This window comes from Melanaphis sacchari, unplaced genomic scaffold, assembly GCF_002803265.2.
Source record: "Melanaphis sacchari strain LSU unplaced genomic scaffold, SCAv2.0 Contig13_pilon_pilon, whole genome shotgun sequence".
Lineage (NCBI taxonomy): Eukaryota > Metazoa > Arthropoda > Insecta > Hemiptera > Aphididae > Melanaphis > Melanaphis sacchari.
In genome coordinates, this window is record NW_020270588.1 from 2,251,418 (window position 1) to 2,272,082 (window position 20,665).

Below are 20,665 nucleotides of genomic sequence, written 5' to 3' on the forward strand. Positions count from 1 at the left end.
TTTTTTATTTTAACAAGACGTGCTCTCAAATCAGAACGTGAATTAACGTGATCGCGTGTTTTTTGTTCATGTTTATTTAAATATAAAAATCCGTGAATTTAATTCACGTGTAATTAATTAGTAAATCACGAAAACAATTTTCGGGTGCATTTAAAATATAATATTTACTAAATGTATTAAATTATAATAAAATATTTTTAAAAAAATTATTAATAATTTTCGTAAAAACTAAAAACTAAAAATATCTGACCTACTGTTCTGAAAAAAAAACCGCTTCATAAACAGTATTATCGTAAGAAGGCGTGACAGATGGAGCAATGTACTTATGACACTTATGTACCTATGTACTATTCACAAAACAGTGATGTGAAAATTTCAACGAATAGTACAAATCGATCAGCCCATCAGCTACGGTTTAAAAAATGTATTTTTGTCTTTTTTTATTTATGAAATTGTGTTTTCATTATTCTGTTTGAATATTTTTTTTAATTATTTATAAATGTATGTAAAATATTTGGTAGTTTTCTTTGGAGATCCTGGTTCAAAATAATCACCTATCACCACTATTTAGAAACTACAAAACTATTGGAAAATATTTAACGTATTAAAAATAAAATTTCACATGTAAAAATAAATGCGTATTTAATAACAAAATTCCTGAATTCATGTGATCGTATTCGTAAAATAGGGACTTCTAACCTTAACAAATCGGAAAATTATTTCAATATCATTATTAAAACTACACTATAGCCGTTTATCATAAAATTAATCAAATAAAATAACCTCTATAATTATAACTTATAAAAATGAACTCCACTAAAATGGGATAATTTTCAAGTCGTTAAATGTCTAATGAGATAAAATATTAATTTTAAGTAATAATATTAAATAATTCATAGTGAATTTTATGCAAAAAATGTTACGACCCTGCCAGGATTCGAACCTGGAATCTTCTGATCCGTAGTCAGACGCGTTATCCGTTGCGCCACAGGGCCAGTTGTTTTCACCAATCTTTTTTTTATTATATAACTCATTACATAATAATGATAGATTTTGTTATTAAATAAAATTTTAAGTAAATATGATAACTAAAATATTAACAACTATGAAAAACTATAATAGGTACATCATTTAATTTTTTGAAAATTATAATGGACAGTAAGATAAAACCAGGTATTACATTTTTAAGGAAATTATTTGCTTTGCTTTTAGTACCTAAGTAGGTACCTACTTAATTAAATTGCACGACGAATTACCTTTCGAAATTGATGTAAAACTATTCCTAAATTAAGTATCTACATACTGTAAAATGGAGTAAATACTAAATTACAACGTCACAGTGAAATGCAATAGCTAAGTAAACTTAGGTAATTTGTTATCAACATTGTAGGTACTTAGGTACCTACATAGAATACTTACTTAGTTTTATTTTTAATATTTACAACTCTACGTTTTTCTATTAAATAATATTAATGAAGATAAGTTTAAATAAAACATAATATTGTTAGAAAGTTTTTTTTTTTTGAGTAGGTATATTTCAATTATTGGCCATCTTATCGGTAAACATAACACATACAATTATTTTAGTACAAAAATCACATCATAATTATTAATAAACAATAAGTTATCAATAAAAGCAAAATATTGTCAGGAATTAAATGAAAAATGTGGGAAAGCGGTACCTAACTAATCTGCATTACATTAGTCAGTAGGCGTGAGTGTATGTATCTTATAAATAATTGAGTAAATCTCTGTAATATAGGTAATATGTGTGTTAAAATTTGAACTCAATTTTAAATCATAATCGTTATTCATTAGTCATTACAATATATTTAAAACCATTTTGTGCGAAGACAAATAAGCCTATACTATTAGATAAGTCAATTTTATGACAAATTTCTATTTCTATTAATGTAATTAATTCTACTATTAGTATCTACATGACTACATAAACATTAAACACAGTAGATTTAATTCATTTTTTTTAAAAACATTTTAAAAATATCCTTTTATGTATGAAATATAATACTATATCTAGGTACAAGACTACGTAAAAATTATAAGTCTCCGCGAATAATATTTTTGAATTAGGTACAACAAAATAGGTAACTAAAATCGTTATTCTTCATTTAAGTACCATTTTTTTTTTTCTAAAATTAAACGTAAAATGTCTATAAAAAACAATTATGTTTATACCGTTTATTATTTTTTAATTACAGTATAAAATACTTTTAAGGAGTGGAACTCAAATATTTTATGATAGCTAGGTATAATAACAATTTATGAATTATGAGGAATCTTATACCTATTGAATTTTCAAACTTTTAACTAAGAAAAATTTTTTGTTGTAGACTGTAGTTCATAACAAATAAAATAAAATAATCAAAATATTAAATTTCTTTAAATGAGTTGAAATATTTGCAATATTTTGAAAAATTATATCATGTATCTTTAGCATATGCTTTTAAAAACGTTTGATTAACATCAACGAAATTACAGCAAAATAAAAAAATCGTTTAAGAAGAAATAGTTATTTTACAAGTTTTAAACTTTTTAACTTAAAAACTCAAACACTCATTAAAAAATAAATAAAACTTTCCAGTCAAGTTTTTTTAATCATGAGTTATGTAATCAAGTAAATAAAATTATAAAGAAAAGGTGTAAAAATGAAAAATGTTAGAAGATACAAAATAATTTGCAAATTTCGTTTGATTTTTACCAATTTTGTAAAAGTTTTAACTTCAAATGGTCACCATTAAAAACTATTGTAGATTAATGCTCAATTTTTTCTAAAAATTCCATTAATAATTAAAATAATAATAATTCAAGCTTTTTGGCACAGTGAAAATTTTTTTATCAACAATTATTAAAAAAATCCTAAACAAATTCGAAAATGTTAAATGCCTTTAAATAACGAATCCAAATATTTTGAATAATTATCATATTTAAAAAATGTTGATACCTATACAGATTTTAATACTTCAAAATTTGGTAAAAAGTTTATATATTGACAGATATTTGTTTTTGAGTTACACAAAATGTCGAAAACTAGTTTTGTATAAAAATCCTCGTTTTCCCAATCATTAAGAAAATGATTGAGAAATTTTTAAATTTGACTTCTGATTTAATTTGTCACCAATACTAACTAAAAAAAAATTAGAAAACATTATGTTCCTTTGTTAAATACATTTATCACTAATTTAAAATTACTAAAAATAATAGTTTTTTGATAAATAACTGAATTTGTACAAAAATCTTATTAAAAAAAAATCGTAGATATATTTATGATATATTTACATCTGTTATCAATGGGTACTTAAAAAATATTTAAACAATAAAGTAATGAGTATTTTAGTAATATTACTTATAAAAAGTAACTTAAATTATGTATAAATAAATTAATTACTAAATAAAAAAGTTATGTACAGTTAATTAAATTCTTTGACTTAACCAAACCTTATCTTTAATTATTATAGGTAAGTAATTAGACAATACCTGCTTAGTTTGAAATTCTTACTGCTATCTAATTTTATTTATTATTATAATATTTTTAATATGTATTTAATATTGATAATTTATAAATTGTAATATACTAATCATAAGAAAAATATAACTTTAAAATTGGAAAATTATTGTTATAAAACTTTTTTTTAACCATAAATATCTGAATTTAAAAATTTTATTTTATATTAAATCGTTTTATTGATTATTATTATTTTCAATTTTTTACAAGAAAAAACTAATTTAAGTACCTACAAAATATGATTGACAAAACCTTTAGCTACTAAACTCTATTAATAAAGCTCTGCCGAAATTAAATTAAGTTTCTTCTATTCCCAAGATAAGATGTTTTAAAGACACTTATTATTGTAATTTTAGAATGATAAGTATATTACTGTAACTGTAGGTATGTAACCAAACCTACAATTATATTGATTATTATCTATACGTATTATTTAAACAAAAATATAAAAAAATATTTAAAATAAATATGTAGTTTAAGTGTTTAATGTTGTTTCTACAATTAGTTATATCTAAAAGGGAAACCGTGTTTACTTAAAAGTTGATTGTACAAAAAATAAAACTAGATAGGTTAGTATTTTATTTTTTTTTTTTATCAGAATGTTAATAAAATATCAAAACTTAACTTGACCACTTCGACCTCCTTTGTTCATATCTCGCAATACACCAATGATTTATAAAAAGTAGTTTTTTACTTTAAATATCCGTACAGTAAAAATGTTTGGATGTGTAGCAAAAACACAAGCTTAATATATATATTTTAGTTTTTAGTTTTAAGTGAGTATGTAACTTATACTACTTTATCTGTATAATTTCATTCATCATTAATTCGACCATGTAGGATGATAAGAATAATATTATACTGACTACAACTTATACTTTAGTGGCTTTGTAAATTAATGTCTGTATAAAGAATAAAGTAGCTTAAGAGACAACATTTATCATAGTTTGAAATTAACAGTTTTGAACCATTTATATTAAAATACCAAATACTAATGTTCAAAAATTGTTAACAGTAGCCTAACAATAATACCTATATTGTAACCAAACCACGCGATGGTTATATAATTACTTATATATTTATATGAATCTTTTGAGACTTAAAATAATTGCGCTATAATAGATAACAAAATATATCGTATTATTAATTGGTGCAAATAATTGCTTCGTTATGATATTTATTTTTATTATATTTCACAGACTTTCACTCACAACCAAAAAATATAATTTAAACATCTCCCAAAAGCTCAAAAAAAGCATCCATAAGCTTAAATATATTTAATAAAATATAAACCAAAATAGAAATTAGAAATTATAGAATTTATTTTAATAAAACCAAAGATACTATAAATTAAAATTTTACATTAGTTATTTTAAACATCTTAAGATTAAAATTAAAATTTGAAGCCTATTATATTTAAACAGCCCTTTTTTAGAAATCAGAGTACCTGATGATGTTTACGATTTTGAATTAACTATTAAGTGTGATAAACATAAAAATACTAATAATATAAAATAAACATTTTGATAAAACAAAAATAAAATTACATAATATATAATAGGTATATAAATACATAATATTTGAAAATTAATTATTACATGTGTCAAATATTAAATTAAAAGTTAATTAACAATTAAAATACAATGAGTTTTAATTATAACTGATCATAAATTATAATTTTTAATTTTTATCCCGTTGTTAAAAAGAAAAAGATAAATAAAATAAATAGATTTTGCTCTTTTAGGTAGGAATGACAACAGACAGTAATATATCTTCATTACTCTTCTTGTGGATATGCAGTATTCATTAACGTATTCCTAAAAATTAAAAAAATATAATAGTAATAGATAAAAATAAGTTTAGAAAAATATTAAATTTTTAATAAAAGCTCAACTCTTCATATATTTAAGGAGAATAATCAATTTTTTATGTGTGGACAATTTATAGCTTGTTTGGTGCATTCTCTTATGATATTTAATTGTTATACTTTAGTAGTTTTATCCACTCGCCTGTCACAACTCGACCGAATAGATAGTTCTATTTTACATTTTATTTTTCATTTTAGATATTTCTACAAATCATAAACCGGTTGTGATAAGCAGTAAAATGTTATATTATTTATTCATCAGATTTTATTTTTGTTCTTTTAAATTACCTGTTTATACCTATACTTTTTTCTATATTTTCAACATGCTGTCACAACTATTTATCAAGCGTATCGATACCGGCCTAAATATATTGTTAACAATTATTATAATATTGAATTTCAGAGATAGTCAATAACTAATTAATATGTATATTGTATAATATAATATACTTTCTAATCTCCTACTCTGAAAGAAATATTTTTCAAAATCAAATTATACAAGTGTACCATTGCCCGTGATTAATCTTATTTTAACAACAATAATTACTAAACTAATAAATGAATTCATTATTATTTGTTTTATCCTACAGTTTTAAAAATTAATATTAAATTTGTAATATATGTACCCACATATTTAACTACATGTACCTATGTACGAATAAGCGTTAGAAAGTTTTTTGTATCAGATCGTCGATGTTATCGTTTAAAATTTAGAGATTTGAAGAAGAACTAAAAATAATAACTATAATTTTTTTTGTAAATAATATTTCATATAATATTTAATATTGTCTATTATTGCACTTTATCGCAGTCCAACTACAATAATTATCGTAGAAAGTCTCGTTCAACAGCCACGAGTATGTTTTTCGATGTACATTGTTATTTATACAATTAAACGCAACTTAAGCATTACTATGAATTTTTAGTTATAAATTATAATTCATATTTTTATAATATAATTTCTAATAGAAACACTTATAAAATATAAATAACTTATTTAAAAAAGTTATGTACTCGATATACATAAAAACCTTAGTATACCGATGTAGATAGTTACATACCATAGTGCCCAAACGTTCAATCAGAAAAAAAATATTTTTCAGACGTATTATGATTTTATCTCTAAACGTGACATCACTATAAAAATATTAATTAGTTAGAATTATTAAATAAATAATATCTAATATTAAAAATATTTTTATTGAAAAATTTAAAAAAAAAATAAAATGACTTATAATATACTCGTACACTAGAAATATTGAATAAAAAAAAAATTGACTTATTATTTTTACTTTTATAAAACATCCTTATTTTAAACAAACTAGCTAAAATTCATTCTCAAATAGACTATAAAAATCATACACTTGAATAATCTTTGATAGGTAATCGTAACATCTAAGGTAAAAACAGTACTTTAATGAGTATAAAACTCATTATTATTTAATACAGGTATTTATTGTTATCGTCGCAGTCAACTATAAATTTAATAACAAGTCGTGATACTCATTAAATCTCTATCACACTAATATTCCGAAACACAATCAAACCATTTAGTTATTGTTTATTCGTTAATTTTTTGAACACAATTGACATTTAACAGTATTTTTTAAACTATTTTTTTAGTTCAGTACAATGTTAAAAAATTAATTAGTTTTCTGCTATATTATTTTAAATATTATAAATTTATATTCCATATTTTCCATTAGTTTTTGTACATATTAATAACAATATTAGAACATTTTCAGAATTTTGAATACTTTTTTGCGTATTTAATATTTTTTATGAATATTATTCTAAAAATTGCATATTTTACCTTTTTTAACCCTTATAATTACTAAGTCTAATTATTAAAATATGATAATCGATAAAACAGTTAATTCTAAAATATACATATTTTATTATATTTACTATATTATAAACGTTCATTAATACACCATTAATTAAAAATATATGTAATAATAGATAGATTATGATTCTATTCATTTTTAAAAATTAAAAAATAAGTACCTATAGGTAATATAAGAACTAGGATATTAATACAAAAATAATATAAAATATTTTGATAATATTAATAAAAAATATATAGATGCTTGCTTAATACATTTAAACGGCCAATTATCAAATATATTACTAAGAGTGTAAAAGTATATGATATTTTTGTAATTTATCCATTTTAATAAGCAATTATTTATTTAAGGTATAGTCAGCAAAGTTAGGATCTATAATCATGCTGTGGATCTCTATACTAATTTTAATCAACTTTAAATAATTATTTTACTATGCAGATATTATAATAACTATTTAGGTTCATTGTATATAAACTATATGAAAATTATTATACTAATATTTTATTTTTTTTTTTCGTAAATAGCGTATTAGTACAATTCAAATTCATTACCTTTAAGCTACATGGTGAATCAAGTTTATAGTGTATAGAAATATAAATTAAAGCTAAGACCTAAGTTGGCTTTTTTAAAAATTTCTGAGAAATTTTACAAAGAAATCAGTAAAGAAAATATGTCAATCATATAAAAATTGTCATACAACAATAAAATTGACTGTTTTTTTTTTTTAATTCATAAACTATAATTTCTATGCTATAAAATAGTACAAGCATTTCAATCAATTAATTCATTAAGTTATTAATTACTATTTTAAGGATAATAATGTAATATATTTATTACATTAATTTTGAACAAATCTCTAAAATAACTTTAAAAGTATACTGTATACCCTGCTAGGCCAATTCTTATTTATGGGTCCAATGAAAATTTAAATTTAAAAAAAAATGTTAGTATAAAAGATTTAAGTGTTACATATTGAACCATTGATAAACGCGCAATTTTCATATCTTATAAAATGTAGTTTAAAAGTATTATTGATGAATTATGATATTTATAATACGCTATTTTTAAAATATTATTTATGTAGTTACCCTATATGTTTGATATATTATGTACCTAAATGTTTATTTCAATAAAATATTTATTTGAATTTGTTAAATTTAGCATATAAATTCACAGTATAGTCTTAGATTTTAATAGATACTGCTGACTAAACCCTAAATAAATAATAATAAATAATTAGTTGATAATTACTAATAAGTATAGATAAATTTAAAAAATGTATTTCCATAAATTATTATTTAAAATTTAATATCTCGTACGAAAAACAAATTTTGTACTAATATTAGGATTTATTTTAAAGATTTTTTAAAAATACAAGTCACTAGTTCATTATAGCCCCTCAATAACGAACCAAAGAGGGGAAAATTCTGTGAAGTTGAAGCTATTCCCCCTAAAAAAATATTATTTTTTTACTAGATTATAAATTATTATAGTTATTAGATTTTACATTATAATAATAAATTAAGTTTAAAAAAAAAGTTGTGACTAAAAAATAATAAAGATAGTAGGTATTTTACATATTTTAAAGGAAAGTAAAAAAAAATTGTATACCTACTTCCTTCCAAAATCCCACCACAATCTTTCTACATACTGTCAGTATTCTCAACTGGCCTATCTAAAATTTTACTTCAACATTTGTTAAGTTAAAAGTTTCTAGGAAAAAAAAATTAAAAAGAGAGATTACTTAACTTGCGACTTTTAATATTAATATTAATAAAATGAAAATTTTATTTTTACTTTCAAAAATCAAAATTAAGCCTCTAACCCGATAAATTGGATACACAATGTCACAATTGTGATCAATTCGATTCAAGGACTCAACAAAAAGTAACACCTATCAGTGTTAAATTAGGAACTAAGCATAATATTTTAATATTTTATTGATAATACTAAAAGAAAATAGAATAAACTAACTCGCAAACCGGATAAAACTTATACATATAATAGCAAACACAGATATTTTATTTTTATCAAAGTCGCACATTAGATGAAAAATATTAATAAGATAGCTAATGGGTCATGTAAAATGTACAATACACATCTTTTAATTATTTGCACATAACAGACTTTAACTAGTACATTGATAAAGAGTATGGGACTATGGGCTACGAGATTAAAGATATTTTAAATTACTCTTTCTATCTTTCTAGACATTTTATAATTTATACCACTATGAATTATTTATTTTTTGTTATAAACTTTGGATTGTTAGAAGTTAGAACTGCACATATTATCTATTTCTTATATTATCTACCTTAACTATAGTTTGTAGCTATAAACCTGTAAGCTATAAGAAATAAAACGCGTATAGATTATAGAGCAAGTATAAACTAAAGTACATTAAAAATAAGTAGTTAATTTATATATACCTACCAATAAAATGGACACATATTCCAGAAATAAAACAAGCACGTAGTCATCTGATTAGAGAAGAGTAGTGGTTGGCGCATTAGGAGGTCCGAGGACGGTGGTTCGAGTTTTATTTTGGTGACTTCCGGGCATCCATTCGGATTCATACAGTCGTCTTCATCAATCGATTGTTCTTTTTTAAAATCGCATGGCATACAACTACCTGTCAAACAAGGTTTAATCATTGGATCACATAACGCTGCACGTGCAGACGTATTCAATCTTGATCCTATATGTAACAACAAATAGACACATTAGCACATTATATACAATATTTCTACACTGTAGAGTTAAGTATAATAGCTATTAATTATTATTTTGAAACTTAAGGTAGATATAATACAATAAAAGCAACTCAGTAGTTGATGATCAGTTGTTTGATATGAAAATATAACAAGGTAAACATTTATGAAATTCCTTATATTCAAGATTTTTTAGCAAATTAATACTAATTATCTTTATTAATAAGATTACGTTTAACTATGGTCGGTTTATAGCACTTATTTATAATATTACTAGTTAAGAGAAATATTAAATAATTAAAAATTTAACAACTCTAGTACATGATAAAATAAGCGTACAGTTTTACACAACATAAAATAAATGTAGTCAAATATTTTGCTAATAGGAAATTTTACCATAGGCTATCAGGTACAACAAAAACTAATGTAAATAATTAGTAGAAAAACCAATTCGACGTTTGTAATACAGAAATATTTGGCTCTAACATTTAAATTGATTAAATATAGTTTTTTATAAAACTAATAAATTATTAGTTTTCGGCTTATTTATGAGAAAATTGATAGAATTGACAAGCAAACAATAGTCAATTAATAAAATAATATTTTTTACTGTAAATTTATTTAAATTACTAAGAATTTAATAATTTAAATAAATATAAATAAAAATATTTTTTGTTATTTACTTGTCCAAAAAAAAATAATGTTGCATGATATTTATAGCACGGATATTATATCTACTTAAGCCTTTTATAATTATCATTTCTAAATACTAACCTGTGATTAATAAAAAAACCAAAAGATATACTTTGAATTTGCCCATGGTTGAAGTCAGAAGAAGTTAATAAAATGATATTTAATTCTTCGTACGAAATCGTCAAAACGAATGACATCAATTTATGCCGGCTGATGGATCATTAATGAGAAGATCGATGGTATAGGCTATACTACAGCGCTAGGGTCAGTCACACTAATTTGGTACTACTGCGTCAACCTATACGACTCATACAGGTTACAATATGAAACAAGAATGTAAACGACGTGATAGTTAGACAATTAGGATGTTTACAAATTATTTATTGACTAAATAATTATCTTTTAATGTCCACATAGCATTCCAATAATTTACAAAAAGTAGGTATAAAAGACATAACATGCATTCAATCTTTATTAATTCGTTGAACGTTGAACCTTTGTATATAGTTTATCAAGTATTCGAAATAATAGCAAACAATGAACATAATATAGTTTTAAAGATAGAAATTCTTATAATGTCATATATTATTATCCTAAGCAAATATTTGATTAAGTTTAAAAACTGATATAGTCTTGTATTTACATTCAATTTTAAGAAGGGTAAAAAAAACATATATTTCTTATGAACTATTTTTGGTTAAACATAATTCATAAGATATTAAAATAATATGTAAGTAATACTATGATGCTAATACTAAATATATTTTTTTATTGCTAAATTTACAATCTATACAAATAAGCATGATAAGTAAATGAAATGAAGTAATAAATATGAGCATTGACTTGAATAACTTGATAGTTGGATGGGGGGGGGGGGGTACCCAGAAACAGTATCTCCTAATTTGACGGATAATAAATATTTAAATGTTAATAATAAATGTTTTAATTGTTGTAGTTTAAGAGATAAAACTTCAATTTTTTAAATATGCAATTATAGATAGTTTACTTATTAATGATAAAATAATATAAATTTAATACTTATCATTTATATATAAATATAGTAGATATATTTAAGTTTAAAACGTGTTTTACAACATTTAACGGCATGATTGAATAATTTTGGTAAATGACGTAATTTACCAGGGAATGAGTCACTCACCAATTTTCGTTATCCACTGTCACGTATATTCGTTTTATACCTAAGTCTGATACAATAATATAATGTTTGTATTCTGTGCTTTTTATATGTATATGATAATAATGTTTCCCATACTTCAGTATTCCATTGCAGAATCTCTATTTCCTTACATTCTCATAAATACTATAGACTTAGGTATAAAACGAATATACGTGACAGTGGATAACGAAAATTGGTGAGTGACTCATTCCCTGGTAAATGACGTCATTTACCAAAATTATTCAATCATGCCGTTAAATGTTGTAAAACACGTTTTAAACTTAAATTTAATTCATGCCTGATGATACCATTGGGGAGTAATCCAACTAAGTTCGAGCCCATGACCTTCCTTAAGAGTACTCTATAGTCTGTACATTTATTGGAAAAGAAAGAGTTAAGCAAGGAAACTCCAGATGGAATGCAACATTATAAATAAGTGCAACACTTCACTCAGACATTTTTGCAGAGACGATAAAAGGGGTGACTGTAAGTTGCGTCCCAATGTAAGTTTTTGATGTAAATTGCGTCCCGGTTATTTTTTATATTAACAAGTTGACTGGTATTATCATTATATTTAATTCTCACTAATCAAACACGATAACTTCAATAATTGTATATAATTCTTACTGTTTTCGTTTTGAAAACTAAACTTAATTACATATAGTGACAAAACACCATTTTGATACCTTTATTATTTAGTGAATTAAAGTAATACTAAATTAATATTTAGTATTTTACTACTATAAAACAAACATATCACTAATTATTTAATGTGGTTATTCAATAAGAATAATAAAATGAAAAAAATCTATTGAAAAATATCTAAACAATCTAAAAATGTTACAATAGGATATGAAAGGTTAATTTAATTATCTTTCCTTTTTTTTCTTAAACCTAATTAATTCGACTTATATTATTGTAAAAACTGATATGTAGCAATGTATCACTGAAATAAATTTTCATAACCATATATCTAATGATAAATTATAATATTTCAGATAGCGCAGACGGAGAAGTAAAAGAATATTAAATTTAACTCTCAAAGCGCCTGGAACAATTTTACTTCAAATAGCTTACCAGTCAACTTATTAACATTTAAAATGTACTTATGTCACAAATTTTCAACCAATATTTTCTTTCTCATTTGAAAAGTCTTAGGACTGTCTACATTACTGTTATAATATTCATGTAATTAAAAATATTGGTTTTTAAATTTTTTATACATTTTATATTAATCGTTATTATTTACATTTTAAATTATTATTAATTTTAGTATATTTATTTATTATAACTGATAACTTATAAGACTTAAATTGAATAAGATAAAAATTTGAACGATAATATATATGATGATACCTACATGACAGGAACTCAGGCCTCAACTTACGCATGTTATTATCGAGACCTTTTTATCGGGACACAACAAACATTTACCGGATAAAAGAATTGATACCTCAAGCACCTACCTACATGATTATAAATTTGTGACCTTTGAATATAAATTAAATGGTAAAGAATGAACCTTTTACCCGATGGAAACTAGCAAAATAACAAAGGTTAATCTATGAGAAGATGACGTGGCCCTAAAATTGTTTATGGTTATCATTTTTTATTGTATCTAACCACACACCCATATACATACTACATACATTACACATGCATACGTATTCATAACGTAGGTAACTTAAAATTTTATATTATTTCTGTAATAGTTGGTGTAATATTAGCATAAGATTATTTATTTTGATAAAAACACAATTAGGATTAAATTCCCATTGATAAAATTAATACATTATACCTAAGTTTAAAGGCTCTAATATTACACAGTTTTGTATAAATACTTACTAAATGTTTACAATTTACAAACTAAATAATGATTAAACATTTTACTAATTTTATTAAAAAATAATATTGATATGAAAATACTTAAACATCATTGAAAATTTTAAATTAATAATAGATAAAAATATTTTAAAATAAATCAATCTTATAATTTTAAAAGAATTTATGTTAATTTGAAAAATCTATGATTTCAAATATAAATCAAAATCTGTAGGTTTCCTCTTGGACAATATTGATGGTGAAAAATTCAAAACATAGGTAGATTAGCATCTCAATATTAATCACCAATAAATGAAAATAAAAATTAAGTTCTATAATACTTACATAATATTACCAAAGTTTTTGATTATGTTGCTCCAAATCACATTATACAGACGACAATTATATTTGATGTATTTTTCCAACAGGTAATTTTGAAATACGAATAATATTGTTTTTTTTTTAAATAACTTTTATCATATTTTATTATTTTCAATATGGATCAAGTATCAGCCTACAACATCTATGGTTAATATGGCCGAAAACTTGCCCAATAATCATTACAAAATATAAAATACCATTATGTTTTACATAGTTAAAACTTGCTTTTAAATTGTGGATATCAATAAAATCCTATTATGTGGGCTTGATAATTGTTTTACCTCTAAGTAATAAATCTATTTCATTATTAAAGATAAAAACGCAAGGTTTGATTGAACATAAATTTGCCATGCGATACGTAGGTTAAAGAGAAAAAAAGTGGATTGACAAATGACAATCTTTAATAAATTTTATGACGCCTTAGAAATTAGATTAAATGTAAAACGGAAAATTCTGAGCCTATCAAAGTAGTAAATATGTTATTTTACAATTCAATTTTTTCAATAGTTTTTAGTTTTATTTCCAAGTAAAGTAACTTCTACCTAGGTATAGTAGGTAAATTATAAATCATAATATGTATCTAACATTTTATGGATAGGTATTGGATATTGAATATCTTGCGAAACAAAATTATCATTCTTATCAATGTTTTCAATTATTTTTTGTTAATATTAATTATATTATCTTTATCTTTATTTAAAATATTTTATTAAAATAGTGTTTTTTTTATACATTTTTACGAGGTACTTATTTAGCCTTTTTGTAGTTAGTGGGTACCTATTTAATTAAAATGTTATAATTGGTTGATTTTTAATTACCTATTAATAACTTAAACTCAAAGAGAAAAATTAAAACTTATTAAATTATGTTAAATAAATCCATTTAAAATCACCAATATAAGAAGTTGTATTGTACACGTTCAACAGACAACTTATTTAAATAAATTATTTTAAAATAACTGCTAAAAGTTCAAATCTCTCAATACTTCTTAATAAATTCTATATAGCACTAATGGTTCACCAAACTATGCATTTTGAAGAAGGTACAAATACAAAAAAAGCTCATGAGTAAAAAATACTTAGTCTAAAATTTAGACTAATATTTAATATTTCTTACTACCTATCAATGTTGTAAATTTAGACATAATTGAAGATGACTAGTCAAATAATATAATACCTGACCGCCTGGATACATTACTCTGAAGTGTCTGAACCTATGATATAGCAGTTTACTGTATAATAATAAATTATGTAAGTATAAATAAATAAATAAATAAATAAAATTAATTCATTATGTTATCTAATAAATTATGCTATAATAATAATAGGCAACAAACACATAAATTATTTTAAAACTACTGTAATAGATTTATAATACACAGTTACGAAATTTTTAAATGATAATCTTTTAAGTATTATATTTTTTATTTTTTGGGGAATAAGATTCTAAAATGTATGAACTGCTTTATCTAAACTCTAAAGTAACTATTTATTTTATTACTGACATAGGTATCTTATAGAATGTATGCTTGTTAATAGATTTTTTTTTTTTATAAATCAAGTATAATTATTAATTACTTATCCAAAATTATATTATACTTATTGTTTTTTTTTTTTTTTTTTTTGTTATTAATTGATATTAAAATATCTGACTCTAAACTTTTAATTTCAAGTCATTTAAGGATTATAGATGAAATTATAATTTGTTCTTGTTTAATAGTTCTTTTAATTTAACTTATAATACTATTTATTCATTTATTGTTACACCTTAATGAATATTCTACTAATTTTATTTACAATTAAAAATAGTGTTAAAATGATTACTGATGAAATAAAACTTGAATTGTAGAAATTGTTTATTATTATTTGATAACACCAATTTTATTCATTTCAATATAACATATATTTTTAAAATAAAATCAAGTCCCTATGATAAATGAATTTAGTAGACATAAGCTTACTACAAGGAAAGTGTTGACAAATTTTGAGTCACTAAAACAATAATTAATGATCAGTAATATTTAATTTAGTTTCAAAGAAAAATTATTTTAGGTCAACATGTTTTAATTTTTTTATTATTCTACTTAAATGTAATTAAAAATAAAATCTTTTAAGCGATTACTATAGAAGAATAATGACACAATATTTTGAATCATTTCTTTAAAGTAGTATGAATAAGGTTAAGGCAATCTAATTATATACTTCTCTTGTATATTGACTACTTTAATGAAAAAATTGTTATGAAGCGATGTATAATTGCTTAATCATAATTTACAATTATAAGTTTACTTGCAAACAGTGCATTCATTGTAGTACTACCATTATCTATAAGTAATAACATCGTAAGCAATAATCTAAATAATAATAATGCTAATGTATAATATATAAAACATTTGACAACTGAGTATAATATTTACTAATAAGCAATAATAATATGTATACAAAAAAAAAAAAAATTCAGAACTTTTAAAAATAATATAAGATTACACATATAATAGATTTATTTAATAAATGTTTAACAAACATGTACATTAAACATATAAATATAATAATTTTATATTTATAAATTAACTATTTAACTATTAAGTGTTAAAAACATAAATTAGAAAGAAGGAATCTTTATTGCTATGACATATTAATCACCTAATGTGCATGTAGTTGATGATGAAATGAGAAATATAAAAAAGAACAGTAGATTTATATGAATGCCATGAAACTTTAAAGCATAAAAAAAACAAAGATAGAATAATCCATTTTCTTATAGATGCCCAAAAAATTGTTCAAGAATGTAATTCTTGCAGAACGTCTATGCTCAGCTAGGGATGACAAGTACATTTACAACTGTACACAAAAATGTGACTTACGAAGAATATACAACAAATTATTAGAAACTAGTAAAATTCTTTGGTAGACCCTTTTGAAATGCTAAGTCATCAGCAGTATGGATCCCAAACAACTTCATCATACTCTATATACAATTTATATAATTAACAAAATATTTTAATTCAATTAAGCATAAAAATACCATACAAGAATTAAGAATATCATTTAAAATTAATTTAAACTCTAATGAATGATAAATTTAAGTAAATTTTTATGAACTGTTTAATGATTATAATATAACTTAACTGATTTTTCAGTTAGAAAAATAATATAGTCAAATCAAATTTTTATCAATATATAAAAAGAATTAGCAATTTTTTTTTTTTTTTTTTTGGATGAGATAGAAGGAATACATTTATTCTATTAAAGAAAACAAATAACAATTAGCTAACAGAACAATTGTTTTAAATTAAATACTTAGTTAATTTAATAAATTTAAATATGTTATCATAGTATTATAATAGTTTTAAAGATGTATTAATAAATTTAGATGAAATTTATTTGTTTTTGAACTATAAAAAGTTAATAAATAATTATTTATTTTATATTTACTCCAGTGTTAAAAATTATCTCATATAATTATAACATAAAAAAAAAAAAAATTATTGATATTTTTAAATAAATTTTTTCACTTTTTTGTTGTGTCAATAATAGTTTATTATTGCTTACTAAAAATGAACTATCTTGAATTTAAATCACAGTATACATAATTAATGTACCTATGTAAAAAAAAAAAAACAATAATAATAATAGTAATAAATTGTATTTGTTTATATCAATGCATTGAAAAAGAAAAAGGTAGGTATATATTTTTTGTGAAACTAATAAGGCTTCCTAGAATATTTGGAACAAAATTTTTTTGAAGATTTATAGCGAGAGCTCTTGGAACATATAGAATCTTCTCTATTTTGAGAGTTAGAATGGGATCTTAATCTAGATTGCCTTGGAGATCTAGGATATGATTTTTTTGATGACTCTGGACAAGATTCATTTGTAGTCATATAATAACACTTTGGAGAAGTTAAAGGAAATTTAGAATAATATCTCAATCTATCTAGTTGAGAAGAATAATGTGTAATATGAGTTGGTGGTAAACGTCTTGATAAACTTCTGTATCCAACTCCACTGCAAGCACTACGAAGTATAGAACTTACATGGTATTCTACATATGGCAAAAACCATAGTTCACATATTATTTCATCCTCATCAATTTCGCCTATTTTAATTTATTATCAATTAGATATATATATTACAATTATTAGAAATTATTAAAATAAAATATATTTAACTCACATCTATTCATGGATTGTACAGCATTTTTAGATTCTTCTGGTGTGGAAAACATTATGTAAGAAACTCCTTTAGAAATTCTATCGTAGCGGTTGAAATGTATATCTATTTTTTTTATTTCTCCAAATTCAGAAAATATTTCTAAAAGGTTATCAGCAGATACTCTTCTGCTCAAGTTAATAATACGAATACAACATGAATTCTTTGGACATTCATTCTTACACTTTATTGGAATACTAAACCTAAAATCATATAACTTCAATTTTTCTGTACTTAAAATTATAAATTGTTATCAGGAGTAACCTTGGTTTCTTTAAAATTTTACCAGATCCATCTGAATATTTTGCTATTACTTCATACCATTTTAATTGTTTTGGAAACCAATATTTACTTATTTTTGTGTTAATATTTAGTCTGTAAATTAATTTTGATTTTAATTAAACTATGGTTTTTTTAACTTTATAGACTGTTATAAAATACCTATTAACTATAGGCTATAGCGCCTTATATATGTATAATAAATTATCTTACTTTGATTTTCCATTTACTAGTTTAGTGCTAGAAGAATTTCTTGATCTTAATAATTCTATAAAAGAACTGTAGGTAGAGATATTTGAACTGAAGCTACAGTTGCTAGAAATTGAAGAAGCCATGCTAGAATTTTAATAATTTAATAATATATTAGTTAAAAATAAGTTTTATTGAATTGTTTTCATTTCTTACTTATGACTTAAAATATAACTGCCAAACAATAAAATGTTTTTTTATGGTAAATTTTTCTTCTTCTTCTATAGTGATATTTTTAATCGGTTAACACTGTATTTTTGTATTTAGACTTTTTGATCCAAAATAATTAACTAGTACAAAGATTAATAATAGAAAATGTATTAATAGTAATAAAGACATAAGTAGTTTCAATATTTTTACTATAAGATATTATAAAAAATTTAAATAAATACTCATAATGAATAATGAGATGATGACATAATAATTAGTAATTCATTTTATTTTTTAATAAAAGATGAAGTATTTTAAAATTCTTGCTAGTCAACAGAGGCACCTTTATAATTTACAAGACTCCTAAACTAAACTATAATATTTATTTATAATGAAAATAATGGTAATTTATAGTGACTTATATTATCCTTACATTTTCAATAAAATCTTATACCTATATAGTTTTAATATTTAAATCTAGGTCTGATAAAGGTAACATTAGCTAACATTATTGGTATTCAATCAAAGTTTTAAAATGTGATATTAATTAAAACTTATACTATTAAATAAAAACTACTTTTTATTAAAATGAAAAAGTTGAAAATGATCACAAAAAGTTTCCAATATAAATTGTATAATAAATTATGGCATACCGTGTATTTGTATAGAATGTTAAGCACTCCATACTTAAATTATTCATTTTTTACATTAATTTTTAAGTCATTCAGTCTTTTAAAATATTTTTGGTAAATGTCATATTGTTAAAAAACTAAAAGGATTTTATTATTTTTTCTACCTATAAGGATGTAAAAAAAAATGTTATCATTGTTGAATTACTTTTTAATAAAAACCACCTCGAATTTTTTTTGTTAATACCTATAGACTCGGCAAAATTATTTGCTAACCAAACCATGAAAATATTAACACAATAATATACAAAAAATGGTATATAACAAAAACTTCGGTTAGTATAAAAATAAAAATTATACAAGGTTTATGATACCAAGGTCTATGAAAATATACACGGAAACACATGATCAGTATTTAGCACATTTTGAGTAATCTTGGGAATCAGGTAAAGCAATAATGAATTTCTGTTTTTCATACACGCATTAATACCATAATTAGAACTCGGAAGTTGTAGGAATTGCATATTATTCTGTATGCTCTCAATTTATAGCAGACCAAGTTAAAAATCTGAACTGTCCAATGGAAAATTAAAAATTGAAGATTGAAAATGCATATTATGTTTATTTTATAAATTTTAGTTAAAAATGTTTGCATATTTCATTGATTTTATACGCATATTATGCATGTTTAATATTTTTCTAAAAAAATTTATTTTTTTCTTTCTTAACCTGTATATTTCATTTAATATTGAATATAAACTCAGAATTATCAACTAAGGTATTTATTGTCATGGTCACTTTCAACAATTAAATTAATTATAGCAAATCTTAACCTATTTTTTTCAGTTATGAACAATTTTTATGTATATTATTATTAATTTATTAACAATATCTGATGTATTTTTTTTTTTTTTTTTTTATGGAATATTGAATAATTTTTTTGCATATTTAACATTTTTAATGCATATTTTGCAATTTTTAGCTCTTACAACTTCCGAGCCCAGCCCATCATTATACTTGAAATGCTAACCATAGGTTATAATGAGAAACCTACTTTACCAACTCATAGAATAGCATTTACTTATTATAATGTTAAATAATTAATATGTAAACAAATCGTCATGATT

General features: G+C 22.5%; 2 protein-coding genes and 1 non-coding gene across 3 annotated transcripts; all 3 read right to left on the minus strand.

Moving 5' to 3' along the window:
* Positions 1–922: 922 nt before the first annotated feature.
* Trnar-acg lies at positions 923–995 on the minus strand. Its single transcript has one exon. It is a non-coding gene; the product is annotated as a tRNA-Arg (tRNA).
* A 4,200-nt stretch (positions 996–5,195) lies between these two features.
* Positions 5,196–10,844, minus strand: LOC112591641. The gene is made up of 3 exons (XM_025335520.1): positions 10,723–10,844; positions 9,671–9,935; positions 5,196–5,340 (listed from the first exon to the last, which is right to left on the minus strand). The coding sequence occupies exons 1-3, from the start codon at positions 10,766–10,768 to the stop codon at positions 5,301–5,303; spliced, it is 351 nt and encodes a 116-aa protein (XP_025191305.1). The 5' UTR covers positions 10,769–10,844; the 3' UTR covers positions 5,196–5,300.
* A 6,879-nt stretch (positions 10,845–17,723) lies between these two features.
* Positions 17,724–18,845, minus strand: LOC112591581. The gene is made up of 3 exons (XM_025335420.1): positions 18,724–18,845; positions 18,196–18,434; positions 17,724–18,118 (listed from the first exon to the last, which is right to left on the minus strand). Exons 1-3 carry the CDS (start codon positions 18,843–18,845, stop codon positions 17,724–17,726), a joined length of 756 nt encoding a protein of 251 aa, XP_025191205.1.
* Between the last annotated feature and the right edge of the window lie 1,820 nt (positions 18,846–20,665).

Coding starts and splice junctions, on each gene's coding strand:
- LOC112591641 (XM_025335520.1), bottom strand. CDS start 10,768: ATGGGCAAATTCAAAGTATATCTTTTGGTTTTTTTATTAATCACAG. Junction 9,936..10,722: donor GGTTTTTTTATTAATCACAG/GTTAGTATTTAG, acceptor TGTTACATATAG/GATCAAGATTGAATACGTCT. Junction 5,341..9,670: donor AATATGTGTCCATTTTATTG/GTAGGTATATAT, acceptor TTTAATTTTTAG/GAATACGTTAATGAATACTG.
- LOC112591581 (XM_025335420.1), bottom strand. CDS start 18,845: ATGGCTTCTTCAATTTCTAGCAACTGTAGCTTCAGTTCAAATATCTCT. Junction 18,435..18,723: donor CTAGTAAATGGAAAATCAAA/GTAAGATAATTT, acceptor ATATGATTTTAG/GTTTAGTATTCCAATAAAGT. Junction 18,119..18,195: donor TGTACAATCCATGAATAGAT/GTGAGTTAAATA, acceptor AAATTAAAATAG/GCGAAATTGATGAGGATGAA.